At 40.5% G+C, this 25,329-nt stretch overlaps 1 protein-coding gene across 3 annotated transcripts in view; it reads right to left on the minus strand.

Moving 5' to 3' along the window:
- The window catches only part of ALKBH8 (alkB homolog 8, tRNA methyltransferase), a 51,643-nt gene that overhangs the window by 15,570 nt on the left and 10,744 nt on the right, over positions 1–25,329 (minus strand). For all 3 annotated transcript variants that reach the window (XM_032360573.1, XM_032360574.1, XM_032360572.1), the window contains exons 4-8: positions 23,351–23,482; positions 22,332–22,427; positions 20,409–20,513; positions 19,218–19,288; positions 6,200–6,306 (exon numbers count right to left, since the gene is read on the minus strand). In XM_032360573.1, coding sequence (XP_032216464.1) covers positions 6,200–6,306; positions 19,218–19,288; positions 20,409–20,513; positions 22,332–22,427; positions 23,351–23,482 — 511 coding nt within the window. The remainder of the gene's footprint in view (positions 1–6,199; positions 6,307–19,217; positions 19,289–20,408; positions 20,514–22,331; positions 22,428–23,350; positions 23,483–25,329) is intronic.

Raw genomic sequence — 25,329 nt, forward strand, 5'->3', positions numbered from 1 at the left:
CATGAAATTCAATGTCACTAATTATTGGGCGAATACAAATCAAAACCACAGTGAGGTATCACCTCATACCAGTAACAACGGCTATGATCAAAAAGAAAAGAAATGACAAGTGTTGGTGAGGGTGTAGAGAAAAGGGAGCCCCTGGGCACTACTGGTGGAAATGTCGTTTGTGCAGCCGCTGCGGAAAACAGTGCAGAGATGCCTCAAAAATTAAAAATAGAACTACCCTGTGATCTAGCAATTCTACTACAGGATCTTTATCCAAAGGAAATAATACCAACTTGAAAAGATACCTGCATTCCATGGTCACTGTAGCATCATTTACAACAGCCAAGACATGGAAACAACCTAGAGTCCATCAATGGATGAATGAAGTTAGATAATGCGGTGTGCCTATTTTTAAAAGCATTTTATTTTACCCTAACCTTGCTATATTCACTTTTTAGTTCTAGCACTTTTTTTGTAGAATGGCTAGGATTTTCTACATCCACAATCATAAAGAGTTTTACTCTTTCAAATCCCTATGATTTTTATTTCTTTTTCTTGACTTATTATACTATGTAAAACACCCACTGTAATATTAAAGAGAGGTGGTGAGGGCAGACATCCCTGCCCTGTTGAGTATCCTAGGAAAAGGCATTCACTGTTTCACTATTTCACCATTAAGTATGATATGAGCCGTGTGTTTCTCAGAGATACCCTTTATTGGCTTGAAGAAGTTTCCTTCTTGTCCTAGTTTGCCAAGTTTTTATCACGAACAGATGCTGAATTCTGTCAAATACATTTTCTGCATCAATCAAGATGATTAAATAATTTTTTCACCTTTGTTCTTTTTATGTCATGAATTACATGGTTTGGTTTCAAAATGTTAAGCCAATTTTGCCATCCTGGAATAAACTCTACTTGGTCATGATGTACTTTCTTTTTTATATATCGTACAATTGGATTTTCTCCTATTCTGTTTAGGATTTTTTTTTAACCTGTTACGAGAGACACTGGTCTGTAATCTTCTGTTATTGTATGTCCTTGACATGTTTTGGTGTCAGGGTATGCTGGTCTTATAAAACACATACAGAGAGTGGCTCTTTTAAAAGAGCTTGCACCAGGGACGCCTGGGTGGCTCAGTTGGTTAAGCAGCTGCCTTCAGCTGAGGTCATGATCCCAGCGTCCTGGGATCGAGTCCCGCATCGGGCTCCTTGCTCCGCAGGGAGCCTGCTTCTCCCTCTGACTCTGCCTTCCACTCTGTCTGCCTGTGCTCGCTCTCGCTCGCTCTCTCTCTGACAAATAAATAAATAAAATCTTTAAAAATAAATAAATAAATAAATAAAAGAGCTTGCACCAAAAGCAATTTTTTTTAGAAGTAAAAGCAGGCAAACGTCGCCTGAATTTATATGATTGTTACCCTGATAGAGGAAAGTAAGTACAACTATGGTATTAAACAAAGTCAAGATAGCTCAGAACAACATGTATCCTGAAACTCTTATTAGCAAGTAAATTTCCCTCTTGAGGGCCAAGTAGTTCTCTACCACAGCTTTTTAAGTCAATTACTTTATTTGCCTAGAATTACATCTTAGACAAAGGCCAAGCAGTACTTAACTGCTTTTGGAACCAATCTCAGACTTTTAGGAGTAGGTAATCCATGTTAAGATTAATCCTTAACATGAATTCTTTTAAACATTGCTGAACATTTTTTTCCCTCCCTACTCAAATTTATAATCCAGTTGAAAAAAATATTAAATAAAAAGAGAAAAACCTTTTTTAGACTTAAATAAGAGTTCATTAGAAGAGACATCTCAAAGTAGCAGAAGCAATACAATTTTTAGGCGTTTAAGGGAGAAATTATTTCAGGTTAATGTCCCCAGAAAAAGTTTTACATATCAAAAGAAAGCGCTGAGCTCTATGTTAAAAACAAAGGAAAAGGAAATTTATTGCACTGAGTGCTGGCACAGGAGTAAAGGCCCGAGGGCACAGCAAACATCTGGAGAAGAAGGAGCGATCAAGTCCAGCCAGAATGACAAGGTTAAGGACAGATTCTGAGGCCAGACTGCCTGTCTTCTCATCTTGGCTCTGCCACTTAATGATTTTGTGACTTTGTGCAAGTTACATAACCTCTTTATGCTCCAATTTCCTTTAAAAATGGGGACAAAGCCACAGAACCAACTATCCACTGTGACTTGTATGAGTTAAGCGAGCTAACTGCATGAAACTTTGAGAACAAGGCCCAGCAGAAAGAAAATGCTCCAAAAGTAATTTAAAAGGAGAGTCAAATAAACTTATAGATAAATGCCTGCCAAGCCAGTCAAATAACCTCAAGGAGGGAAGTGCGTGGGTTTGCCTAGAAACACAGTTTGCTGTTAAACACATACGAATGGGTTTCATTTCAAAACAACAAAATGTTTTCTTCCACTTTTCTTAACACACTTTCCCACTCACTCTAGCTTCCCATTCCCTACTTCTTCTTTTTTTTTTTTAATATTTTATTTATTTATTTGACAGAGAGAGATCACAAGTAGGCAGAGAGGCAGGCAGAGAGAGAGAGGGGGAAGCAGGCTTCCCGCAGAGCAGAGAGCCCGACTCAAGGCTCGATCCCAGAACCCGGGATCATGACCTGAGCCGAAGGCAGAGGCTTAACCCACTGAGCCACCCAGGCGCCCCCACCCCCCGTTCCCTACTTCTAACACAGACAAAATTTACTTCATTTTCAAGCAGCTCTGTCCCAACACAAACACAACAGCGGGGGAACAGTGACACAGGCCAGCTGACGCTCAGGCTTAGCAAGGGGCAGCACAGAGCACGGTGGGGGGAGCCCAAGAACGCAGTCCTCGTCTACAGAAGGCCACAGACGGTCCCCGGTGGCAGGGCCAAGGCATCCAAGGGCCCACGTTGTCAGACTGCCCAATTTCCAAAAGAAGCTGAAGACTCACAGTTTCAGGTGAAAGCTGCTGATCTGCACATGCAGACAATTCATAAAAATGCTGCCCCGGGGACCACCACTGGCCCAGCCAAAGAGAACATGGCCGCTCGCTGCATTTGCCTCAGGGCCTCCCAGGCTGCCCATTCTGATTTAAGGCATGGCGGCTGGAAGAGTAAATCCGAACTGCAGCGAAGTAAGAGTCTGGAATGAACCTTTCAGTGCAGGGTTTATCAACCTTTTTTTTTTTTTTTTTTAAAGTAAACTTTACCCTTGATGCGGTGCTCGAACTCACAACCCCAAGATCGAGAGTCACACGTTCCACTGACTGAGCCAGCAGGAGCCCCAAATCAACCTTCTTCAATTCCTGTCCCTCAGTAGTGCTTTCTAGTACTTGCTTCCAGCACACAGATCAAAGTAGTTTGTTTTTTTAATCAAGGTGTATGTCCTATGGTTTATGCATATTTTTAAGTGTATTAAATGTGCTTTTTCAACTTCTTCTCCTGTCTACCCAGAGATTCTGATGAATAACCACGGTTGTTGTATTATTTGGTCAGCCTCTACTTCTATCTCTAACTGTAGCCCCTCCTTCCTTACCCTACCCCTACCCTTTCTCCTCTTCACTACACACACACACACACACACACACACTCACACACACACACACACACACACACACAAACTCGTAATACAGGCAATGGGTTTCAATGGGAGCCTTTAAAAAATAATACTGAGGGGTTTTGTTCCCTGAAATTATTGTAAAGAATTTTGATTCTAGAGAAAGGTTTAAAAATAAATGTTGCCTACAATTCAATCTTACAGAGATAAATACTCTTAACATTTAACCACACAATATTCTTTCTTTTTTTTTTTTTTTTTAAAGATTTTATTTATTTGAGAGAGAGCGAGAGAGAGCATGCCCACGCACACATGCAACGAGGGGAAAGGGGCAGGCAGAGGGAGAAGCACACTCCCTGGTGAGGCCGGAGCCGACGTGGGGCTCGATCCCGGGCCCCCAAGATGATGACCTGAGCTGAAGGCAGACACTCAACCAAATGAATCACCCAGGCGTCCCCACACAATATTCTCTCAACAAGAAAATAATGTGATTGGGGGATCTAACCGTCTGCCTTCCTTCAGCTCAGGTCATGATCCCAGGGTTCTGGGATTGAGCCTCACACTGGGCTCCCTGCTCAGAGGGGAGACTGCTTCTACCTCTACCTCTGTAGCTCCCCCCGCGCCCCCCTCAATGCTCACTTATTCTCGCTCTCAAATAAATAAAAATAAAAACTTTTAAGAAAGAGAGAGAGAAGAATGCAATTGAAATGATGTTTAGAAGAACTCATCTGTACCATTATCCAGAATTTAAAATATGTTTATAAAAAGATCTATGAAAAGTAATTTTTCATTTCGTACTTGCTGAAATACCATTACTCTTAAGTTTAAATGCACTGATAAAAATGTTTAAACCTAAAAAAAAATGTTTAAAATGTTTAAATGTTTAAACCTAAAAAAAAAAAAACGTGAATATTCTCAATTCTAGAAATACTTGAAACCACTGGATCGCCTCACCATTTTCATTTACTGAAAGTGAAAATATTTTAGGTGGCCATGAAAAAAATACATCAGGTAAATTTAAGCCTCATTGCACAAAATCAGGCTATCTGTTTTTATGGCTCACCTTCAAGACATGTTACAGAATCATTTACATGTTCATTTCCTTGATTTCTTAAATGCATCAGTTAAAATCTCCATGCAGGACTTTATTAATAAGCACTCAGCAGTATTTTAAGCAGAATACACGTAAATTTCAGTGGTGCGATGCTTCTCCTCCAAAGGCTAAAGCTATATTCTTGCCGAATGTGCATAACCCATTTCTTTGAGATTACAGTCAATCAAACAAACTCAAATTGAGGGCCATTCTATAAAACAACTGGCCCCCTTAAAAATGCGAATGACCAGAAAGACGAAGAGAAGTTGCGGAACTGTTTCCAAGTAAAGACGACTGAAGAGAACGGACAGCCAATCACACGGCAGAGTCTGGGAGCAGAGGGAGAGCGCGCCACAAACCACTGACCAAGATTCTCTGCTTGACCACAATGCGGTCGGACTCCCCTGAGCCCAGCTCGGCCCCACCCTTGGGCATGTCCGCCAAGAGCCCCACTTCAGCAAGAATCCTGCTGAGTCAGTTTAACCAGTATCCCCCCGGTACCCAGCAAATGCCTCACTGCCCAGCGATCCCCCAGCTGACACGTGATGAGCAAGAATCCTTTGGTCCTTGGCCAGAACCTACCCCTCTCAACCCCACCCCTGCTGATGCTTCCATTGGGATTTTTCCAGGCACTGCCCTGCCCCACGCCCACTCCCAGCTCCTCGGCTGTCTATCCCGACCTTGCCTGTTGTAGCTGGGATCCTGCCCAGTTCTCCACTGCCGTCCCTTTTCTCCCACCGCGATAGCCCCTGAGTAAATCGGGTCTGGCTCCTGTAACTGCCAGCAGTCTTCCACAGTACTGTACTGTGAAGTACAACTAGCAGAAGTTAATGACGGGTTGTATAAGAATATTTTATCAGTGCTGGTCTTTCTGAATTCGAGTTGCACAGCAGTTTTGTATCAGGGGTCGGCAAACTTTTTCTGTAACAGGGCCAAATAGTAAATATCTAAGGCAAAAAGGGCCACATTCAGTTCCTGTTGAATATTCTTCGCTGTTTGTTTTTTACAACTCTTTAAAAATGTAAAACCCAAAATAACAATCATAATTAATAATCACAAAAAAATTTTTTAAATACAAATAAAAATGTAAAAACCATTCTTGACTCGTGAGCTGCACAAAGCAGACTAGGGCTGAATATGGCCAATGAGCCATGGTTTGCCAGCCCGATACAACGAATATCCTTGCTCTGAGGAAATAAGCAGTGAAGGACGTAAGAGGAAAGGAGCAGGATGTCTGCCATTTACCCTCAAATGATTCATCACTGATAATAATAACGGTAACATACGAGAGCAATAAAACACACGGTCAAATGTTCACAAATGGCAACAACTGGTAAATCTAGATGAAAGGTGAAGGGAGTTCATTATCTATGCTTGCAACTTTCCATTAAACTTAAATTTCATCAAAATAAAAGGTTATTATTTAAAATAAAACAGGCACAGAGATCCATGAGGGTTGAAACCTGGACACCTCGATGTGCAGACACGGGGCACGATTCTCGTAGCTCAAGCAGGAAAGAATGAGAACGCTCACAAAGCAAGAGGCATTCTGTCCCCAAGGTCATTTCAATACATACCCATGTGTCCAGAGGTATCTAGATTCCCCGGTCATCACCAGCAAACTGCGACGAGGCAACATGACTGGCACTGTGACACCATCTGGGTGCTTAAAATCCATGACAATCTTGAAGGAAAGACAAAAGCATAAAGATGAATCCAAAACATCACTATTCCAAGGACAAGAATAATTGATTGATTCTGGCTCTCTTTCTCAGTTCATAGAGATTAAAACATGGTAATGTTTATAGAAGAGCATAGCACAGCGGTCCTCAAACTTCAGAGCACATAAAAATCAACTGAATGGGGCGCCTGAGTGGCTCAGTTGGTTAAGCATCCGACTCTTGATTTTGGCTTAGGTCATGATCTCAGGGTCCTGGGATCGAGCCCTGCAATGGGCTCTGTGCTCAGCACAGAGTCTGTTTGAGATTTCTTCTCTCTCTGCCCCTCATCCTGTGTGCTCTCTCTCTAAAATAATAAGTAAAATAAATCCCTAAAAAAAACAAGCCAACTGGATGGCTAGAAAACCTACTTCTTCCATAGGTTCAAACTCGGCAGGTCTAGGGTGAGGCTCAGGAGTCTGCCTCTGTAACAGTTGCCCCAGAAAATTATGATGCAGGTGGTCTGAGGACCATACGTAAAATGCAAAACACCAGGGCAGTGGTCAAATGCTAGGACTCAGAGCTAAAATACTCACATCCTGACCCTTGCATTTGCTAGCCACATGACCCAGGACAAGCCACTTACAATGTTTTCAGCAACTCTTCCTAAGTTGTGCTCAAGTATTATTACGGATAGCAACCTATAAAGATACAACACCCAGAAAACTGTTTTTGTCCTCTGGAACCCAAACCCCAAAGAGTTCAGTCTAAACGTAGCAATAGCTGACAAACGTGAATTCAAAAGTCATGCCACAGGGCTAGAAAATATTTTTTTTATTTTTTTAAATTTTATTTATTTATTTGACAGAGAGACAGAGATCACAAGCAGGCAGAGGGAGAGGAGGAAGCAGGCTCCCCGCTGAGCAGAGAGCCCAATGTGGGGCTCAATCCCAGGACCCTGGGATCATGACCTGAGCCGAAGACAGAGGCTTAACCCACTGAGCCACCCAGGTGCCCTAGAAAATATTTTTTTTTTTTTTAAAGATTTTATTTATTTGTTAGAGAGAGAGATACAGAGCGCAAGCACAGGCAGACAGAGTGGCAGGCTAGAGGCAGAGGGAGAAGCAGGCTCCCTGCCGAGCAAGGAGCCCGATGTGGGACTCGATCCCAGAACGCTGGGATCATGACCTGAGCCGAAGGCAGCTGCTTAACCAACTGAGCCACCCAGGCGTCCCTAGAAAATATTTTTAAATGAACAAATCACTTCACTTGAAAATAAATACCCATTATCAGTGGGAGGAACAGAATTTAGCATCTTTGTTAAAGGCTAACGTTTGGCGTGGTACCTGGCACAGGGCGTGTTAGCTACTGTTACTATCAGCAATATTATCTGTCCAAATTCAGTAACAGACGTGAGAATTCTTCATAAACTACAAAGAATTATACAGAACTAAGCGGCTTCCTTCCCTTGGAAGCATGGAAAATAAGGTAAGATGATAGAATTTCATTTTCTAACAATTACCCATTCCTAAATGATCACATATAATTTCAAATAGCTACACTCTAAAAACATTCTACTGATAAACACTGCAGGTCAATTCCGAAGTTGTGGGGGTGACGTGCATGGACACCCACAACTTCCCAAAATGTCTAAGTAAAATATACCAATAAGAGGATAGACAGACAGATAGATATTTGATAAAGCAAATATATTAAAATGTTAACTATAGAATCTAGGTGGTGGGTATACAGGTATTTGCTATAGAATTCTTTCAACTTTTCAGTATGGAAAAGTTCATACTGAAAAGCTGAAGGGGAGAAAAGGCACTGTGACCCATTTTTAAAACCAATACATAGAGGTTTCAATCTTCTGAAGAAACTACATGTAGGAAAGAATAATGAGCACATTTATTAATTATGTTATTAGAGGAAATAATTTGTGGGTTAAGACAATGGAAGCCGTTGGTGGGAAAATAAGAGACTAGATTCTAGTTTATTCTTTAGATAAGTATTTATTTTTCATTGTCTGAGCTACCAAAGGCCACAATGTAAAGTGAGAGACATGTCCTTGCCCACCCAGAGGTTTCTGGCTAATTAGCACTCGTATGTGTGACAAATATACAGTACCTATTTACTTGTGAAATTCAAACGCATTTCCTCCCAGCAACATAGAGTAATGATTTTTAAATAGGGAAATCTCAGTTTAAGCAAATGATTAGAACTAACAAGTATGAACGTGACACTAATTAATTTGGAAATACCTGTCCTGAATACAGAAGCCAAGTTTCAAGGAAGAATAATACGCTCCCAACTAAGCCAACTATTACAGGACTTAGGTGAGAAAATGCACACAATACTTATTATTACTCCTGATGGTCATTATTAGTTTGCTATAGAGGCTCCCAGAACTCATCACAACAGCTGCCTCACTATTGACCAGTTTTTTATAAAGTGACATGACAAAGGAGACAGACGAACAAACAGATGGAACAGGTGCACAGGGCAGGGACGTGAGAAGGGGTGCAGGCACCCCTGACCTCTCTAGGTACACCCCTCTCTTAGGACTGCCACGTGTTCATTCATCAACTTGAAGTTCTCTGAACCCCATACTATTGGGATTTTTATGGAGGCCTCATCACATAGACATGATCAATTATTAAGTCCATCTCCAGCCTCGCTCCTATCTGGAGAATAGGGGACAGGACTGAAAATTCAAAGCTTCTAACCATGACTTGGTCTTCCGGTGAACAGGCCTCCTCAAGGCACCCATTAAGAGTCATCTCATTAGAACAAAATATGCTGCCATCCGCCAGGATATTCCAAGGGATTTAGGAACTCTGTGTCAGGACCCAGGTGAATGACCAAACATTAGAACAAAAAATGCTCCTACTATTCCTATCGCTTAGGAAATTTACAAGTGTTTCAGGAGTTCTGACCAGGAACTGGGGACAGAAACCAATATAAATGTTTTCTATTACCTCTAATGTATCTAATGTGAAAGCACAGGGGGTTTTTGTCTGTTTTTTTTTTTTTTTTAATCTAAGAAAGTAATTTTTACTTATAAAATTAAAAGTACATTTTCTATAAAAATTAAATTTTCTTGAAACAATCATAAAATATTGTTACTATCATCGTATTTAAAATATCTTTAACATGGGCACCTGGGGGCTCAGAGGGTTAAGCCTCTGCCTTCAGCTCGGGTCATGATCTCAGGGTCCTGGGATCAAACCCAGCATCGGGCTCTCTGCTCAGCAGGGAGCCTGCTTCCCCCTCTCTCTCTGCCTGCCTGTCTGCCTACTTGTGATCTCTCGCTCTGTCAAATAAATAAAATTATTCTTTAAAAAAATATATATATGTATATATATATCTTTAACTAAGTAACGTTTCAGACCAAAAAAAAAAAAAAAGAGAGAGAGAGAGAAAGAAAGAAAAAAGAAGGCTTTTTTAAAAACTCACAAAGGATTCACAATCAATAATGTTCCCTGCAACTCCTGAATCATTCTGCCATGTGCCAGCTTTGCTCCACAGGACCTTTTTTCCAATTATTCATTTTGGTTTTACCTATTTTCCAGGATGGCAGAGTCAATAAAGATCAAGGTTCCAGCAAGCTTGTGGGGCAAGGGTGAGGATAATGTTCAGTTCAAAGCAAGCAAACAAAAAGTTTTAGACTTTCTGATCTTATAAAACATTTAAGCATCCCAAGTACAATTGAATGAAAACCCCAGAGACAGCCATCACTCTCTCACTCAAGTGAAGAGAAGATTCACAACAGAAAAATACATGAAATAAACAGATCTCCATGTCAGCTAAATGGGAAAATAAAGGGTACGCTGCTAGTGGGAACACTTCGGATAAGAACACAAACTTAATGTAGATCCTTACTGGTTAAAAAGGGGCTGAGACGGTTAGACTTCTGAAACCCTAAGGGCATACACACAAGAGACAACGCGATGGGAAGAAGGACCTGTGATTCACAGAAAGTGACGAATGTCCAAATGGTGGAGATCACTCTGTTTGACCAGAAAAGTATCCCACAGCCAAGTAGGGAGCAGAAGAGAGAGAAGTCCATGTGCTTCCCACAGCCTGCCAAATATAAAATCTTCTGCAGTTGCACTGATGTTGGTTGGTTGTTACTGAACACAAATGGGACCCAAATAAGAGTTTGCTTTTTACTGTAAACAGCAAACAGGTGATGCTACCTCATGAGCATGTCCACTGTGTTCAGACAAGAGGAAAGGAGAGAAGGAGACACACAACTGCAAGTGGCCAAGACTAAAGCTACAAACGACTGACGAGCAACTGTGGGTATGTCAACACTGTCTGTTTACATCCTCTCCTTGGATCACAAATACAGAATCCCAGCAGAGCTTGAGATCATTAGTCCACCGTTGGAGAGACAAAAAACTGAAAACATTTTTAGTAAAACAAATACAATTTTCTGTCTCTCTACAAAAATGACACTCCTAGAAGTCTACTCTGGCCAGCTGAAAAGTAGCAGGAAGAGAAGCCTGCTGACAAGCCATATTATTCCAGGGCAGAGGACCTAATAGAAATTTTGTCTGGGACACGTTGGAGACCAGCAGCTGCTGTCAATGACCTTTCAATCTCCTCCCGTATAAGCCTGCTCCTCCCGTATAACCCTGAAGCAAGTTAAAATCAAAGACTGAAATCAATCTGTTTCCCTTCATTGACTACTACTAGCAAGATAGGCTTCCAAACAACAAAAACAGGAGCCTTGAAATTTGCTAAATTTTTTGAAAACTGCAACTGCAAGATTACCCAGTCCTGTGAACCTCAAAGGAAAGAAACAATGCCAAGAACAAGACCCAGGGCATCCCATTTGAACTCACTGGAAGAAACCAAACTCCACTCCCTTATTCTGGAGTCAGGAGCAACATTATAAAGGACAGGCCTCCGTATTCTTATCAGGAAGAGGACACTCTCGCATATTTGAACATAAAGATGGTGCTTTATGGCAGAGCAAAGTGGGCCCTCACCTGGGACACGCGGGAGCGAAATCCCACCGCAGCCCCAACGCACTGGCTTCTCACTGCCTCGCAGAACGGATGCGGGAAGCAGAGCATCACCTAATGTTTCCGGTGTGGAAACCCCCGGCTGCTCAAGTACCGTGTATACACTTAGCATATGTAGCCAGGAACCTATCTGCAATACTGTGCATGGGAAACAAGCAAAACGAGGCAAAAATTTTAAAAGAAAACACCACAAACAAATCTACTTTACAGCATATGTCAGCAAATTCCACCTTTCCATACAACTCTGCCTTACAGAACAGGGTCTCAGCTGCCGCATGAGTCGACGCTGCCACCTCACATCTCCACCCCCCAGTACACGTGATTTTGAACTGTTTTATCCGGCTGAGCTCAAGTAGAATGTAAAACAAGAGTTAGCATTTTTTAGTTTAATGGTTGAAACACATTTGCAAAAGGCACAAACAAGAGCAAAGGAAACCTTGCATAACAGAAAAATAAGCCTGAAAAAGGAAAGATGCTAAACTGGGGGCACTTTAGCCACCACTGAATATTCCATATTACAAATGCTTAGCTTATAAATGCAAACAATATCGGGGCACCTGGATGGCTTATTTGGTTAAGCATCTGACTTCAGTGATCTAAGGGTCTTGGGATTAAGTCCCACATAGGGCTTGATCAGTGGGGCCTCTGCTTCTCCTTCTGCCCCTCTCCCTGCTCCTTCTGTTTCTCTCTCAAATAAATAAAATCTTCAAAAAAAAAAAAGCCTATAATATAATTATGTTTATGCTTTGCACTGAGACCACTTGCTATCCGCTTTCATTTATCACACTGTGGCTTTATTCCTCTGTAGGAACTGTGAAGTGAAAAACCACATCACCTAAAACTGGACTCCAAACACAAGTCTATCACAAACTACTTCAGTAAAAATAAGTTTTATTTTATATATGACAAAGCTCCAAAGGTAATGAAACATTTTAGCTTTAAAAAACATTTTTTGAGATTTTATCCATATTTACTTGTTAGAGTCTGTCTAGTAGCTTATACTCAACAAAGATTTTTGAATGAATAAATTAATGAATAAATTCATCAAAAACAATTTATATGAAAAGAACAGGGCAATATGCCTCACATTTTTGGACAAAAGGCTTCCTAAATTCCATTTATTTATTTTCTGAGCTTTCCTCCTTAAACAAAATAAATTAACAGATTCATATACACAGGTAGCCAAAATGAGACAGCTAAAGTAAAAAGAACAATAATAGTCATGACTACATCTCTAGCCCTAGATCACTCCTCATAAAGAAAAACTTATTTAGGATAGTACTTTTCCATAGGTACCATAATGAGATATCACCTCACCACTCTTAGAATGGCTACGAAAGAAAGAAGGAAAGAAAGAAAGAAAGAGAGGGAGGGAGGGAGGGAGGGAGGGAGGAAGAGAATGGCCAGCAGCAGACCTGGACTACAGGAATGTCAAGGGTGCTGCATTATATAAAAGGAAAACGATCCCAGACGGAAGGTGTGACATAAAAGAATGAAGAGCAACAGAAACAGTAAGTATGTCTAAGTGAACACTGTAACTGCCAAAGAAGTATCTAAAAAAAATGTAAGAGAATTCATAGACACAACAATAAAAGGATATAAATTATCAGGGAGTAACGAAGTTAAAGACTTCTGAAGTTCTTATACTATTCAGCAAAAAAAGATACCAAGTAAGTTTAGACTTTGAATGCATCTCAGGTAATTATGTTGAGTGAAAGAAGCCATACAGCAAAGAGTACATCTTCCCATATAAGAGACTCTGGAAAATAGTCATGATGTAAGGTGCTGAGGAACAGGAGGAGTTAAGGAAACTTCAGGGGATGATGGACACATTCAACATCTTGAAAGCCATGAAGCTTTCACGAACATTTGTTTTATTTTTTTGTTAAGATTTTTATTCACTTATTTATTTGAGAGAGAGCAGAGCATGAGAGAGGGAACACAAGTAGGAGAAGCAAGAGAGGGAGAAGCAAGATTCCCGCCATGCAGAGAGCCCAATGTGCGGCTTGATCCCAGGACTGTGGGATGGTGACCTGAGCCAAAGGCAGACGCTTAAAAACTGAGCCACCCAGGCACCCCATGAGCGTCTATTTTCATATGCGCAGCTTAGGGGCGCCTGGGTGGCTGGGTGGGTTAAAGACTCTGCCTTTGGCTCAGGTCATGATCCCAGGGTCCTGGGATCAAACCCCACATTGGGCTCTCTGCTCAGCAGAGAGCCTGCTTCCCTTCCTCTCTCTCTGCCTGCGTCTCTGCCTACTTGTGATCTCTCTCTCTGTCAAATAAATAAATAAAATCTTTAAAAAAAAAAATCGTGCAGTTTAGTGCATGACAATTATGCCACAAGGAACTGTTTTTCAAAGAAAATATTGGCAGATGTAGTTAAAACAGCAGCTGAAAGCAAAATTCACTATCATAAAAATGTTATGTCAAGACTATTTCCCAGGTTCTTGGGGAGCCTGGGTGGCTCAAGTTAAGCAGCTGTTTTCGGCATCCTGGGACGGAGCCCCATGTGGGGCTCCCTGCTCAGCGGGAAGTCTGCTTCTCCCTCTGCCTCTGCCCCTCCCCCCCAGCTCATGCTCTCTCACTCTCACTCATAAATAAAATTCTAAAAAAAAAAAAAAACTCATTTCCCAGGTTCTAAATTGATCCACTGGCGGACAATTAAACAGAGCAGGAAACTCAGGAAGAGCAAAAGTTCATTTTTTTTGTAGGGGAGAAGAGCGGTGGGTGGTAAACGGCTGAAAACAAAGATGAGTTCAGACTTAGAAAAAAGAAAATGTCTTTTAGAGAGTTCGATGTTCAGGTCCAAAGTCAGAGGTGGGGAATGGGGAATCAAAGCTAGAAATATTTTTGTATCCTGCAGGTCACAGAAATAAAAGCTCTTTTAAGAGACACCTATTTAACCAACCGAGATGCTGCATTCCTTCTGGAAGGTATGCTCAGCCCCCAAATCACAGGCAACTCTCCAACACCTTCACGCATTTCCACTCTCACCACCCGAGCTACATACTTAACAAGTCAAGCACTCAGTGCATCCACATTTATTTTGCAGTTACTTAATGATACATTATGGAAACCAATGAAATTGACAAAGGAAAAGACAGAATTTTCTTCTCTATACATGAGGTTGAATGCTCCTAAAAGACTCAGTACAAGTAAACAAAATAATGAATTGTTGTAACAGATGTGATAATTCACTAATAAAATCTTGGAAATACAATCACTCAGATGTCACAGGTATCTTAAGTTTTTGCTTCACCTTAAAGAAATGAAAGCTGGAAAGACAAGGCAGACTGTGGACCATCCCAGAAAGAAGGGCCCTACATCAAAATACTGGTGAGTGAATTTACAGGTAGGCTAAAACACAGTGTTTGTAATATGTATGTATCTTTTATTATTATTATCCCCAAATTCAAGTGACCTCTTAGTTAACAGCCAATCACCAGTTTCTACTGCATCTCCTAAACCGGCCTCTATTGTAGCTTTCTGCCTTCAACCGACAAATTTCATTCTAGTTCTACATACCCGCAGTGATACAATGCTGCTGTCTTGCTACAAAGTAAATGTACAAATTCTACCTCAAAAGATAAAAGAATTGGTACTTGGAAGGCTCCAAATACAACAAAACGTTCTAGTTCATGATGTCACGCTGTGAAACAGATTCTTTTTAGCAGATTACTGGCCCCGGAACAGGCGAATCTCTTGTCGTTCTCCTCACTGTAAGGGCAGCGTGGATCCTGCAACATATGAAGGACAGGAGGGTACTGGGAGAATTGTCAGCAGACTCTCCATTGCCCCATTTACACAAAAGGGGATTTGGGCTTCCAAGATATCTTGAAAGATAAGAAAATTACACAAAAATTGGAATCTTCAGAACATGAGTTAGTAGGGGAAGTGCTTAAGTGAAAACAGAATTCATGGTATAAAAACAAACACGACCAAGTACGGTAAAGCATCTCCTTCTGGATTCCAAACCAGATCCGCTTGTCCACGTTAGTTCTGAATGTTAGGGACACACTGGATCAAAGGGAAACGAAGATGTGGCCGATGCACCTCCGCCAACATACACAGCCACACCACAGCTGCGGCTATGGAGCGTCCCTGCGCACGCACTCCCACACCCACACCAACACACGGGCCCAAGTATAAACCCACTTGGATGGCAGATCGTCATGCTTTCAATGCTGAGAGCATTACAGAGATGATGGAAAATATCACAAACAAGTTTTAAGGGAGAAAGGAGCTACACAGCAGACACAATTTATTTGACAGAACTTTACAGAATGTAAATATTCCAAGAACTCGCAGAAGAATAAAGTCTGGAGCCTGGAAGCAAGAAAAAAATAAGAAGAAACTGCGTGGCTTCTGAGGCTATAAATGTTGCTTCTACATACACATTCTGAGGCTAAATTTGAGGCTAAAAATGAGATCAGGATGCTGAAGGTCCAGACTGTGTTAGTTGTTTCAAGCCCCATCAAGAAAGTATCTTTGTTTTCTTCCCCCAATTTGTGCTGAGGATCAGAAAACAAGGGAACATTTGTCTGTTAAAGCAACACACTCCTGAAAGAGAAGTACCCTATGAGTCATCCCTGACATACAGGACACGACGAGAATCACTCCAGCATCAGAACATCTCTGGGGCAAAATATACAGAGTTTGGAAAAAAAACACAGAATCTACAAAACTACTCAGCTGGCAACAGAGAAACTGGGTCTCTCAAAACATTTCACAAAAAATTTTTACTCAGTACCATATATTTCAGAAGATCAAGCTGGACTTAGTAACTATTTGCTAAATACAAGTAATGTAACAAATTCGGAGCCCTCTAGCAGGCATTCAACAGACAAAGCCTTCATTAACCAGACACCCAATTGTTCACCCCACTCAGTTCCAAAAATCATCATAATAAAAAATATTTACTGACAAACCAACTTCTTATAAAATTACTACTTCTTCAAATATCTCTGTGTTTAAACCCACAGCTATCTGTGCCCATTGTGGTGACCCTTTGGTCCTTCTTTCCGTGAATTCTGATGTAATGTATATTAACTTTGTAGGGTGACAGAAGGTAACCAGACTTGTTATGGTGATCATTTTATAGTGTATATACATTTCAAATCACTGTTATACCTGAAATAAATATAATATTGTGTGTCAATCACACTCAATAAAACAAATTAGGAGTTTTCACAAATTTTCGAGGAAAAGGAAGCAAGTAAAGAGTTAAGTATAGGGGCACCTGGATGGCTCAGTGGGTTAAAGCCTCTGCCTTCTGCTCAGGTCATGATCTCAGGGTCCTGGGATCAAGCCCCGCATCGGGCTCTCTGCTCCGCAGGGAGCCTGCTTCCTCCTCTCTGTCTGCCTACCTCTCTGCCTACTTGTGATCTCTGTCTGTCAAATAAATAAATAAAATCTTAAAAAAAAAAAAGTTAAGTATAATCTCAAGGATTTTAGCTAACGAGAAACAAAACACTAAAAACAATGGTGCCACTGACAAATTATTACAATGGGATGGAAGCTGGAGTAGATCCTATAGTAAATTTCTTCCAATAATTAAGGCTGTCAAAGAAATAAAGAAAAAGAGACAGAGGTCTGGGAGACAGATTCTAGGTCTGGGGCACAGAGCCAGAAGAAAGTGCAAACAACTACAGTGTCAAAAGCAAACAGAACAGGTGCAAAGGTGGGTAAATGCAAGAAGAAAAGGTGAAAGCCACCTTTCTGGGGACCACCAGAAATCTTATTTTTGAGGCCATGGGAACGTGATCTTCCCTCTGTTACAGAAGTGAAACCTTCCAGGAAGGGACCAAAGAAGCACCTTACCTTAGTAAGTCTGCACGTATGAACCGCTCTGAGTTAGAAAACAGTTTACAGAGTTAACTCACAATCCTTCCGCCAGACAGGAGCTAATGTTAATCCCATTTTACATACAAAACAAAGGGCTCTAAATACAGTCAACTTTTTAAATATCATGATACACTTACACATGTCTAGTAAATATTTTTTCCCCAAAATTACCAAGATTGGCTACCCATCAAAAACTATCTCTTAATAAGAAAATCTATTGGTCTTGTCATAAAGCGTAACATGCACACTTTCCTGCTACTACAAAGGTGGATTTAGCCAAGAACCCCATAATCCAAATTGGCGGCTAAAAATTATGTGCCTTCAGAGACACCAAGTGGAGGTGACAACTGCAGCATATTATCAGTGCAGGGCACGTTTTCCCTTCTTTTCCTTTCTTTATGACTTCCAGTTATGGAAGTCCATTTAGTTTCACTTCTCATATTTCCGTAGGTGGGGCAGAAATTTCCACCAGAGTAAAAGCAAAGGAACAACATACCTGGCTTTTCTCTACTCCTTCACTCTTTTTTCTTTTTGGAGAGAGAGAGAGCACAAGTGCATGCGTGTGACCAGGGGGAGGGGCAGAGGGAGAAAATCTCCAGCAGAATCGCTGCCAACTGTCCTAACTCAGGGCTCGATCTCACAACCCTGACTGATATCATGACCTGAGCTGAAATCAAGGGTTGGTCCCGGAACCTAGTGAGCCACCCAGGCGCCCCCGCCAACCCTTCACTTTTAATTGCCCAGGAGAGAGGGCCTGGCTCAGGGCAGTAGCTAGACTGGGGCCACGCTCGCTCGGCTGAGCTCTTCGCTTGCTCTCTTTTTCAGATCTACACGGTCTGCAGAACCTAATATGTGCTCCTTCATGTCCTGTTAGAGAGGAAGCTCTTGCAAGGTCTCCAGCTGTCTGGCTGCACCGGTGACAAGCACAGCAAGTCACTTTAATTCAGATGTGAAGTATTAATACGTCCACTTGGCTACAGATCTAAAGCCATTCTCTGCCGTGTTTTCTCAGTAGTAAAGCCGACACTCTGATCTCCAGCTGTGTCTCCTTTCTCAGCTGGTTAGACAGTTGAGAGGAAAAGACAAAGACGTTCTTTACTTACGGATCCCCTAAAGCCACAAGCCAGGATAACAGGTAAAATAAAAACAAGCCAGACAGAGAGAGCTCTTTGTTTTTCCTACCTGTCCTCCTTATTTATAAAGCATTTAATAAAAATCCACACATGTGGGTGACAAGACACATCAAAGAGTACTAACTCTCACGTCACAGCACTGCCATCATCACATGAGTTCAGCATCAGTTAAAAAGCCAAAGCACCAAAAACCTAGTGATAGGGACCTCACAAAGGCAAAACAAAACAACCTAGGAAACAGTATTCACCTCTAGGAACAAGATCAGATTTTGAAGCAACCTCTGGTTAGATTAGAGGACCTGATATTTTAAAGGTTCTTCTGGACTTAAAATGCTGATTTCTAACTAAAATTCTACCTGCGGTTTGCACCCATCCCTTTAAATCATGCTTTTTCTATCTTCTTGAGCAGCTCAAGGAAAGTGCAGCTATACAAACAAGTCGATGAAAAAACATGAACCTCGTATTCTTCGTCTGTAAAAATCAGCATATTATCGTGGACTTCTCAGAGTTTCTGAAGGGAATGAATCAGGTAATCTATGTGGAAAAGTATCAAAATTCTGGACACACATTTTAGTTTTGTGTTCCTTTTCCTGTGGCGCGCAGCCACCATCTGTTGCCACTAGGTGGCACTGCTGCACGTCAGGAGGGGAGTCTGGCTAGTCTTCACCAGCTACAAAGTGAAACGTGTAAAAATATGTGAAAAAAACAGGGGTTTTCCTACCATCTGATCAGCTGATGCATAAAACTTCAGACACCTGAAAGAAGAGGCTATGATCACTTTATATTCTATAAGATATAAAGGTGCTATTAGCACCTTTACTTAGGTTTAAATCCTACCTCATTTTACTTAAGTATGGGAAATCCCGTGAAACAGCATCGTATAAGGTAAGAGTTGTTGATGGCTAATGAAAATGTTTGAACATTTACCTCTGACCCCAAACTGAGAGAAACAATCTCATCCTCAAAAGCAGAATGTGTGTCAATATGAGCAGGAATTCCTGGGACAGAAAATAAAATAATAGGTCATTTCATTTGTCCTTTCAGTAGATTGAAGACACACACAGCCTCACACTATACCGGGGAGAACACTGCTGCTCTCAGGAAGGTACCGTCATTTAGTGAAAAGCAAACGCCAAGGGTGAATGCGACTCCATGACATCAGACCAAACCTGAACGGAAAATCTCTCCACTTCACGGCCAAGAGCCACTGGCTCCGCTCTGACACCCAGATGCGAGTCGCTGCTTACCTGGGGCATTCGCCCAATCCCAGCCCAAGAGTACGCGCGGTAGATTAATGCCAAAGTGCTGTTTACCCGTGAACATGGGATCCCCAAGCACAAGCAGAACACAAGCAAGAGCCGGGTGTGAAGACTAGACACACGCATCATTTCGACATCAACTGCTCAACTACCTTCACTGAGCATCTCCCAAGAAGAAGGACTTTGCTGCATGGCAGGAGTATATAAAGCAGGAAGACAGAGCCCTGTCCTCAGGGAGCATACACAACAATAGAAAGACTGAGAGGTACCTATGTAATTACAATACATTGTGATAAAAGCAGGAAAAAACCCCAAACCCCATGATGTCTGCCATTGCTAAAATCCTGAAGAGCGTTTCACTACTACAAATACCCCACAGAGATGTTGCTAAAAAGTGCAAAAAAAACTCAGGAGACTAAAGACTTTTACTAACATATCATCCTAGAATTGTCGTCACATTGTCAGAGAAGGAAGGAAGAGCAAGAGCAAGACCATCCAGCCAAGCAGCCTTCTTCTGGGTATCCCTAAGCTAAGTGGCTCTCCCACCACACAGGCCTCCTGTGTCTTTGCAACAGTCTCCTCCCCCTCTCTGAATGAAATGCTGAGACAAACAAAAAAAAAAAGACCACAGACAGCGAAGGGGCCAGTCTGCTTATCTACACTTTGAGACACAAATTCCCCAAGGGATTAACGTGTAAATCTGCAGGGGATTAAATAGCCAACACAGGTAACAGACACAAGCAAATTAATGCAAAGAGTTAGTTTATGCTAAAAAATCATACCTTTGATTTTAGAGAGTTAAGGAATCTACTCAGTCATGAAATATATGATTGCAAGGTGAAAATAAGAAAATACTCACCATGTCCGGGCTCATACTGGTTAACAGTCAGTTGATCGGGTTTGTGCTTAATGAAGCCTTCCTTCAACCACTTCTCCAGAATGCTATCCCAAATGTCAGGAAGACCTGATGTCAGTAATCATAAAGACAAAACATTAAAATATTTACTTTGCATGTTTTACTCAAGAATTAGAAAAGCCGGGGCGCCTAGGTGGCTCAGTGGTTTAAAGCCTCTGCCTATGGCTCAGGTCATGATCCCAGGGTCCCGGATCGAGCCCCACATCAGGCTCGCTGCTCAGCAGGGAGCCTCCTTTCTCCACCCCCACCTCCTGCCTCTGCCTACTTGTGATCTCAGTCTGTCAAATAAATAAATAAAATAATTTTTTAAAAAAGGAATTAGAAAAGCCACTGTGAGAAAAATCACAGCTTTTATTTAGCAGTCAAGATCTAAATATAACAATAAACTGCTAAGACAAAACAAAATAAAAATGAAACCTTCAGAATCTTTTAAAGTTATTTTATTTTTAGTGAAACAAAATATCCAAAAGAAAAATTTTGCTCACAATTTCGACATTTTGTAAGACAGCAATAAAATTATAAAATTTACTATTATAAACTGGAAATTAGCCTGATGACTCTTTCTTGTTATTTTAAATTATTCCACTTTTTAAAATTAAATTTAAATTTAACTGATTTATTCTGAATCATCTCTACACCCAATGTGAGGCTTGAACTCATGACCCCAAGGTCAAGAATCGCTCCTTCTTCCAACTGAGCCAGCCATGCACCCCTAAATTATTTCCTTCTAAAAAACACAGTTTTTGGGGTGCCTGGCTGGCTCAGTCTGAGGAACATGTGACTCTTGATCTCAGGCTATGAGTTTAAGCCCCACTGAGCCCCATGTTAGGTGTAGACATTACTCAAAAAACTAAATATTTAAAAAACAAAAACAAAATAGTTTTCAAAGTAAAAGTAACTTACTTTCACTGAAGTCAGAAATGTTATTTTATGAGGGAAAATACGCTTTCAGTAAGATTAAAGTCATACAAATAAACGTAAGTCCCACACAATCCTACCAAAGGTTTAATTTACAGATCATACAATAAAATCTTATTAATCAGTCAACCCAGTAGCAAAAACTGGCAAAGGATATGAAGGGGAATTCACAGAAAGGTAAATAAAAATGGCCAACCTCACTAGTAATCAGGAAATTATACAGTTAAAAGTTTTATTGTATCACATGTTGGTAGAGGCGGCGGGAAGGAGGTCCACGCTGGGTAAGAACCATGGCGATACCGCTGAGCTGGGGGCGGTTTCCCAGTATCTGTTAACATTTTTAAATGAACACAGCTTTGACATAACAATTCTACTACTTAGCAGTCTCCCTTGAGAAATTCTTGCTTCCTGCCTAAGAGATATACACAAAGACACACACAGCAGCCCTTATAAAGCTAAAAACTAGAAACAACCTAAGTGTCTACCAACAGCGAACTAACTGAGTAAACCACTGTTGAACACTGAACACGACGAATATTCACGGCAGATCTCCAAAACATTTAATAAAGGAGAAGAACAAGTTGGAGGTATCCACATGATATGTGAACATGTAACACACACACTCTAACACTACATGTTAACAACTACACACTTCTACAGTCTCTCTGCATGGACGTAAACTACTTTGTTACAGCAAGTGTCCTCACCTGTTAACAGTACTGCTTCTGAGAGGTGTGGGAGTGAGGATGGTGTTCAAGAGGAACTTTAGCCTTAGCTAAAGTTTTTTCACAAAAACTCACTATGAATGTAATGTAAATGTTTTAACTTTAATCAGCTATTTCAACAGTGTACCTAGAAATGGCAAACGAAACACACTATGACATACTTCCAGTACATTAAATCTTTCTTTCCTGAGCCAGCGTTTGACGTTTATTAGCAATTACTTACCCCCTGGTAATGGCTTGTCTTTATCTACGTTGTTGTTCTCATAGTGGAATTCATAACCAAAATGCTTTACCCTCCTGTGCTTCAAGGATTTTTGAACTAAATGAAGAAAAGAAAGGAAACTATTTGAGAGAAAAATATTTGCATTCCTTTGTCTATTTCAAAGTCAAAATTGTGAGTCAGGACTCCTTTAGGAATGGTAATTTTTGATAACTACTGGATTATCTTTAAAAAATTAACCACTCTGGGCACCTGGGTGGCTCAGTGGGTTAAGCCTCTGCTTCGGCTTAGGTCATGATCTCAGGGTCCTGGGATCCAGTCCCACATCGGGCTCTCTGCTCTGCTTCCTCCTCTCTCTCTCTCTCTGCCTGCCTCTCTGCCTACTTGTGATCTCTCTGTCAAATAAATAAATAAAATCTTTCAAAAAATAAAAATAAAAATAAATAAATGAAAATTAAAAATTAACCATTAAAAAAAAAAATTAACCCTTCTACCTCATCTCTGCAGTTCTTTTCCATCTAAAATGGTTACAAAGCCTTGGAGTTTCATCCCATCAACCCGGAAGAGTCAACTATGGATGCTGCCACTCACAAGACCGTTTATGATCTGGGAAGAGTCAGAGGAACTCTCATTTGCAAATATCTCCAGGAGGCTCTCACTGCATTGCGGCAGCAAGGTGCTGAGCTGCTGATCCCACACTGGAAATGTGCCTTGTGGGGGTGGAGGGGAGAGGATCAAAGAAGATAATGTATGTGAAAGGGCTTACCAATGTTGGCTCTACAAATGTTAGCTAATGAATATTAATTAGTTTGGAGGTTAAAATTGATAACTATATAAATGTCATTTATTATTAATGCCCTTAAGAAATGTTGGCATGACTTACCTAATATTAGATCTAGGCTACTTCAAGTAATTTTGAGGAAATATTAGAAATTTTAATAAAGCAAAGGAGGAGGAAAGGAGAAGCACTGACATGGCATTTCGCAGACATTTAAATATCGTATTTTAGAAGTTTTACTTACCATTTTGATCGTCTATATCCTCTGCCCAGTTAACGCTTTCCAAAAGCATTTTCTCATCCTCAGAAGAAATAATTTCTTCTACTACCATGAGGCCAGGAGGTAAGGCCTGAAGCCCCAACTCTTTCCATTGTGCTTGGGAAACCAAAACAAAACAGTCACAGACAGATCTTAAAGTTCCTAAATACAAATAATTCTGTCCAGAGGCCATTTACCAGTTCATAAAGTTCCCAATCCTCATATTCAGAAATAAGAACTAAAAGCACATGACATAGGAAAATACAAAAATGAAAACCAAGATAAAAATTATGGTACAGTGCATCCACCACAGTTAGCCAACAGCAAATAAAAAACAGTGTTTACTTAATTATTATTGGAACACAACTGAGTTACTTTTTAAATCTTACTAAGAAACAAGGTTTGCCATAATATCTACAGTTTGCCACTCTATTAAAAAGCCAGACTGTCTCTAAATATCGAAAACAAAAATTTAAATGCTCATTTTTGCCCTTAGGGAGAAGTAGGCTTCTCGCAGACCAAGGAGACAGATGAGGAACTTGATCTCAGGACCGTGGGATCATGACCTGAGCCGAAGGCAGACGCTTAACTACTGAGCCACCCAGGCACCCTGCCCTTAAGTTCTTGATGCTAGCTATGGTCCAGTAACAGGAAAAGCTAAAACAACAAAAAACATATTCTTTTTTTTTTTTTTTTTAAAGATTTTTATTTATTTATTTGACAGAGAGAAATCACAAGTACACTGAGAGGCAGGCAGAGAGAGAGAGAGAAGGAAGCAGGCTCCCTGCTGAGCAGAGAGCCCGATGCGGGACTTGATCCCAGGACCCTGAGATCATGACCTGAGCCGAAGGCAGCGGCTTAACCCACTGAGCCACCCAGGCGCCCCAACAAAAAACATATTCTAAAGAAATAAAAGTATCATCCTATAAAGAGTTATTCAGTTTGTATTAAAATAATTTGAATCCCTATGCCCTTCAAAGTTTAAGATCGTGTAGCAGTGAAAGAAAAAGAAGAATGGATTTATAATTAAAGGGAATAATGCAATTCATTTACCATTAGAGATCTCATTGTTCATGCTACAGATGGGATCTCTACAATTTTTCTACTGAAGAGTTTTCGATCTTGAATCATTTAACATAAAAATTCACAAAAATAATAATATAAATGTCTATTAGATTTTATTATTGTTTCAGAAACACAAATAGTGAATCACCTGATAAATATTTACTACATGTCAGGCATTACATTACTTATTCAAATTATGTAAGAAACGCTTTGGGGAAAATTACTTAAAGATAGGCAATTTACAGTACAAGTAATTCATACTTACTTTTCCTAAAAATAGTTTAAAAAAAAATAGAATGAGAAATACCCCCTTGTGTTTCCTACTCAGTGGCTCTCTGGTAGTAATTATCAAAATCAGTATCAAAACATTTGTGACACAGTTCTGTTCTCTGTTTGTTTCTACTAAGATTTATTTCTTAACAACAGCCTTGGAAATACATCTGGATCTAATGTGGGATTTCGAATAAGGTACAGTCCAGAACTCTGTGCAATTTCTTATTGAGCCTTTAACATACTGACTGCGGGAAAACCGAAGGACAGTACTTTCTCATGATCCCAGGGTCAGATACAGCCCTGCATGGGACTCCCTGCTCAGCAGGAAGCCTGCTTCTCCCTCTCCCACTCCCCCGCTTGTGTTCCCTCTCTCGCTGTGTCTGTGTCAAATAAATAAATAAAATTTTTAAAAAAATTACTCCCAAACCATTCAATTTTCAAAAGTTGGTCATAAACACATGCAATACAGAGATAATAGTTTTTTAAATCTAAAGCTTATGTCATATTTTAAATTAAATACATATAGATACTAAGAATTATAACTCTTAAAATATATCTTTATAAAGTCTTTAGTTCAAAAGTTTATAAGTTTCCTAAGTCTTATTTTACAAAAACATAAATTTGGT

Source organism: Mustela erminea, chromosome 9 (assembly GCF_009829155.1).
Source record: "Mustela erminea isolate mMusErm1 chromosome 9, mMusErm1.Pri, whole genome shotgun sequence".
Lineage (NCBI taxonomy): Eukaryota > Metazoa > Chordata > Mammalia > Carnivora > Mustelidae > Mustela > Mustela erminea.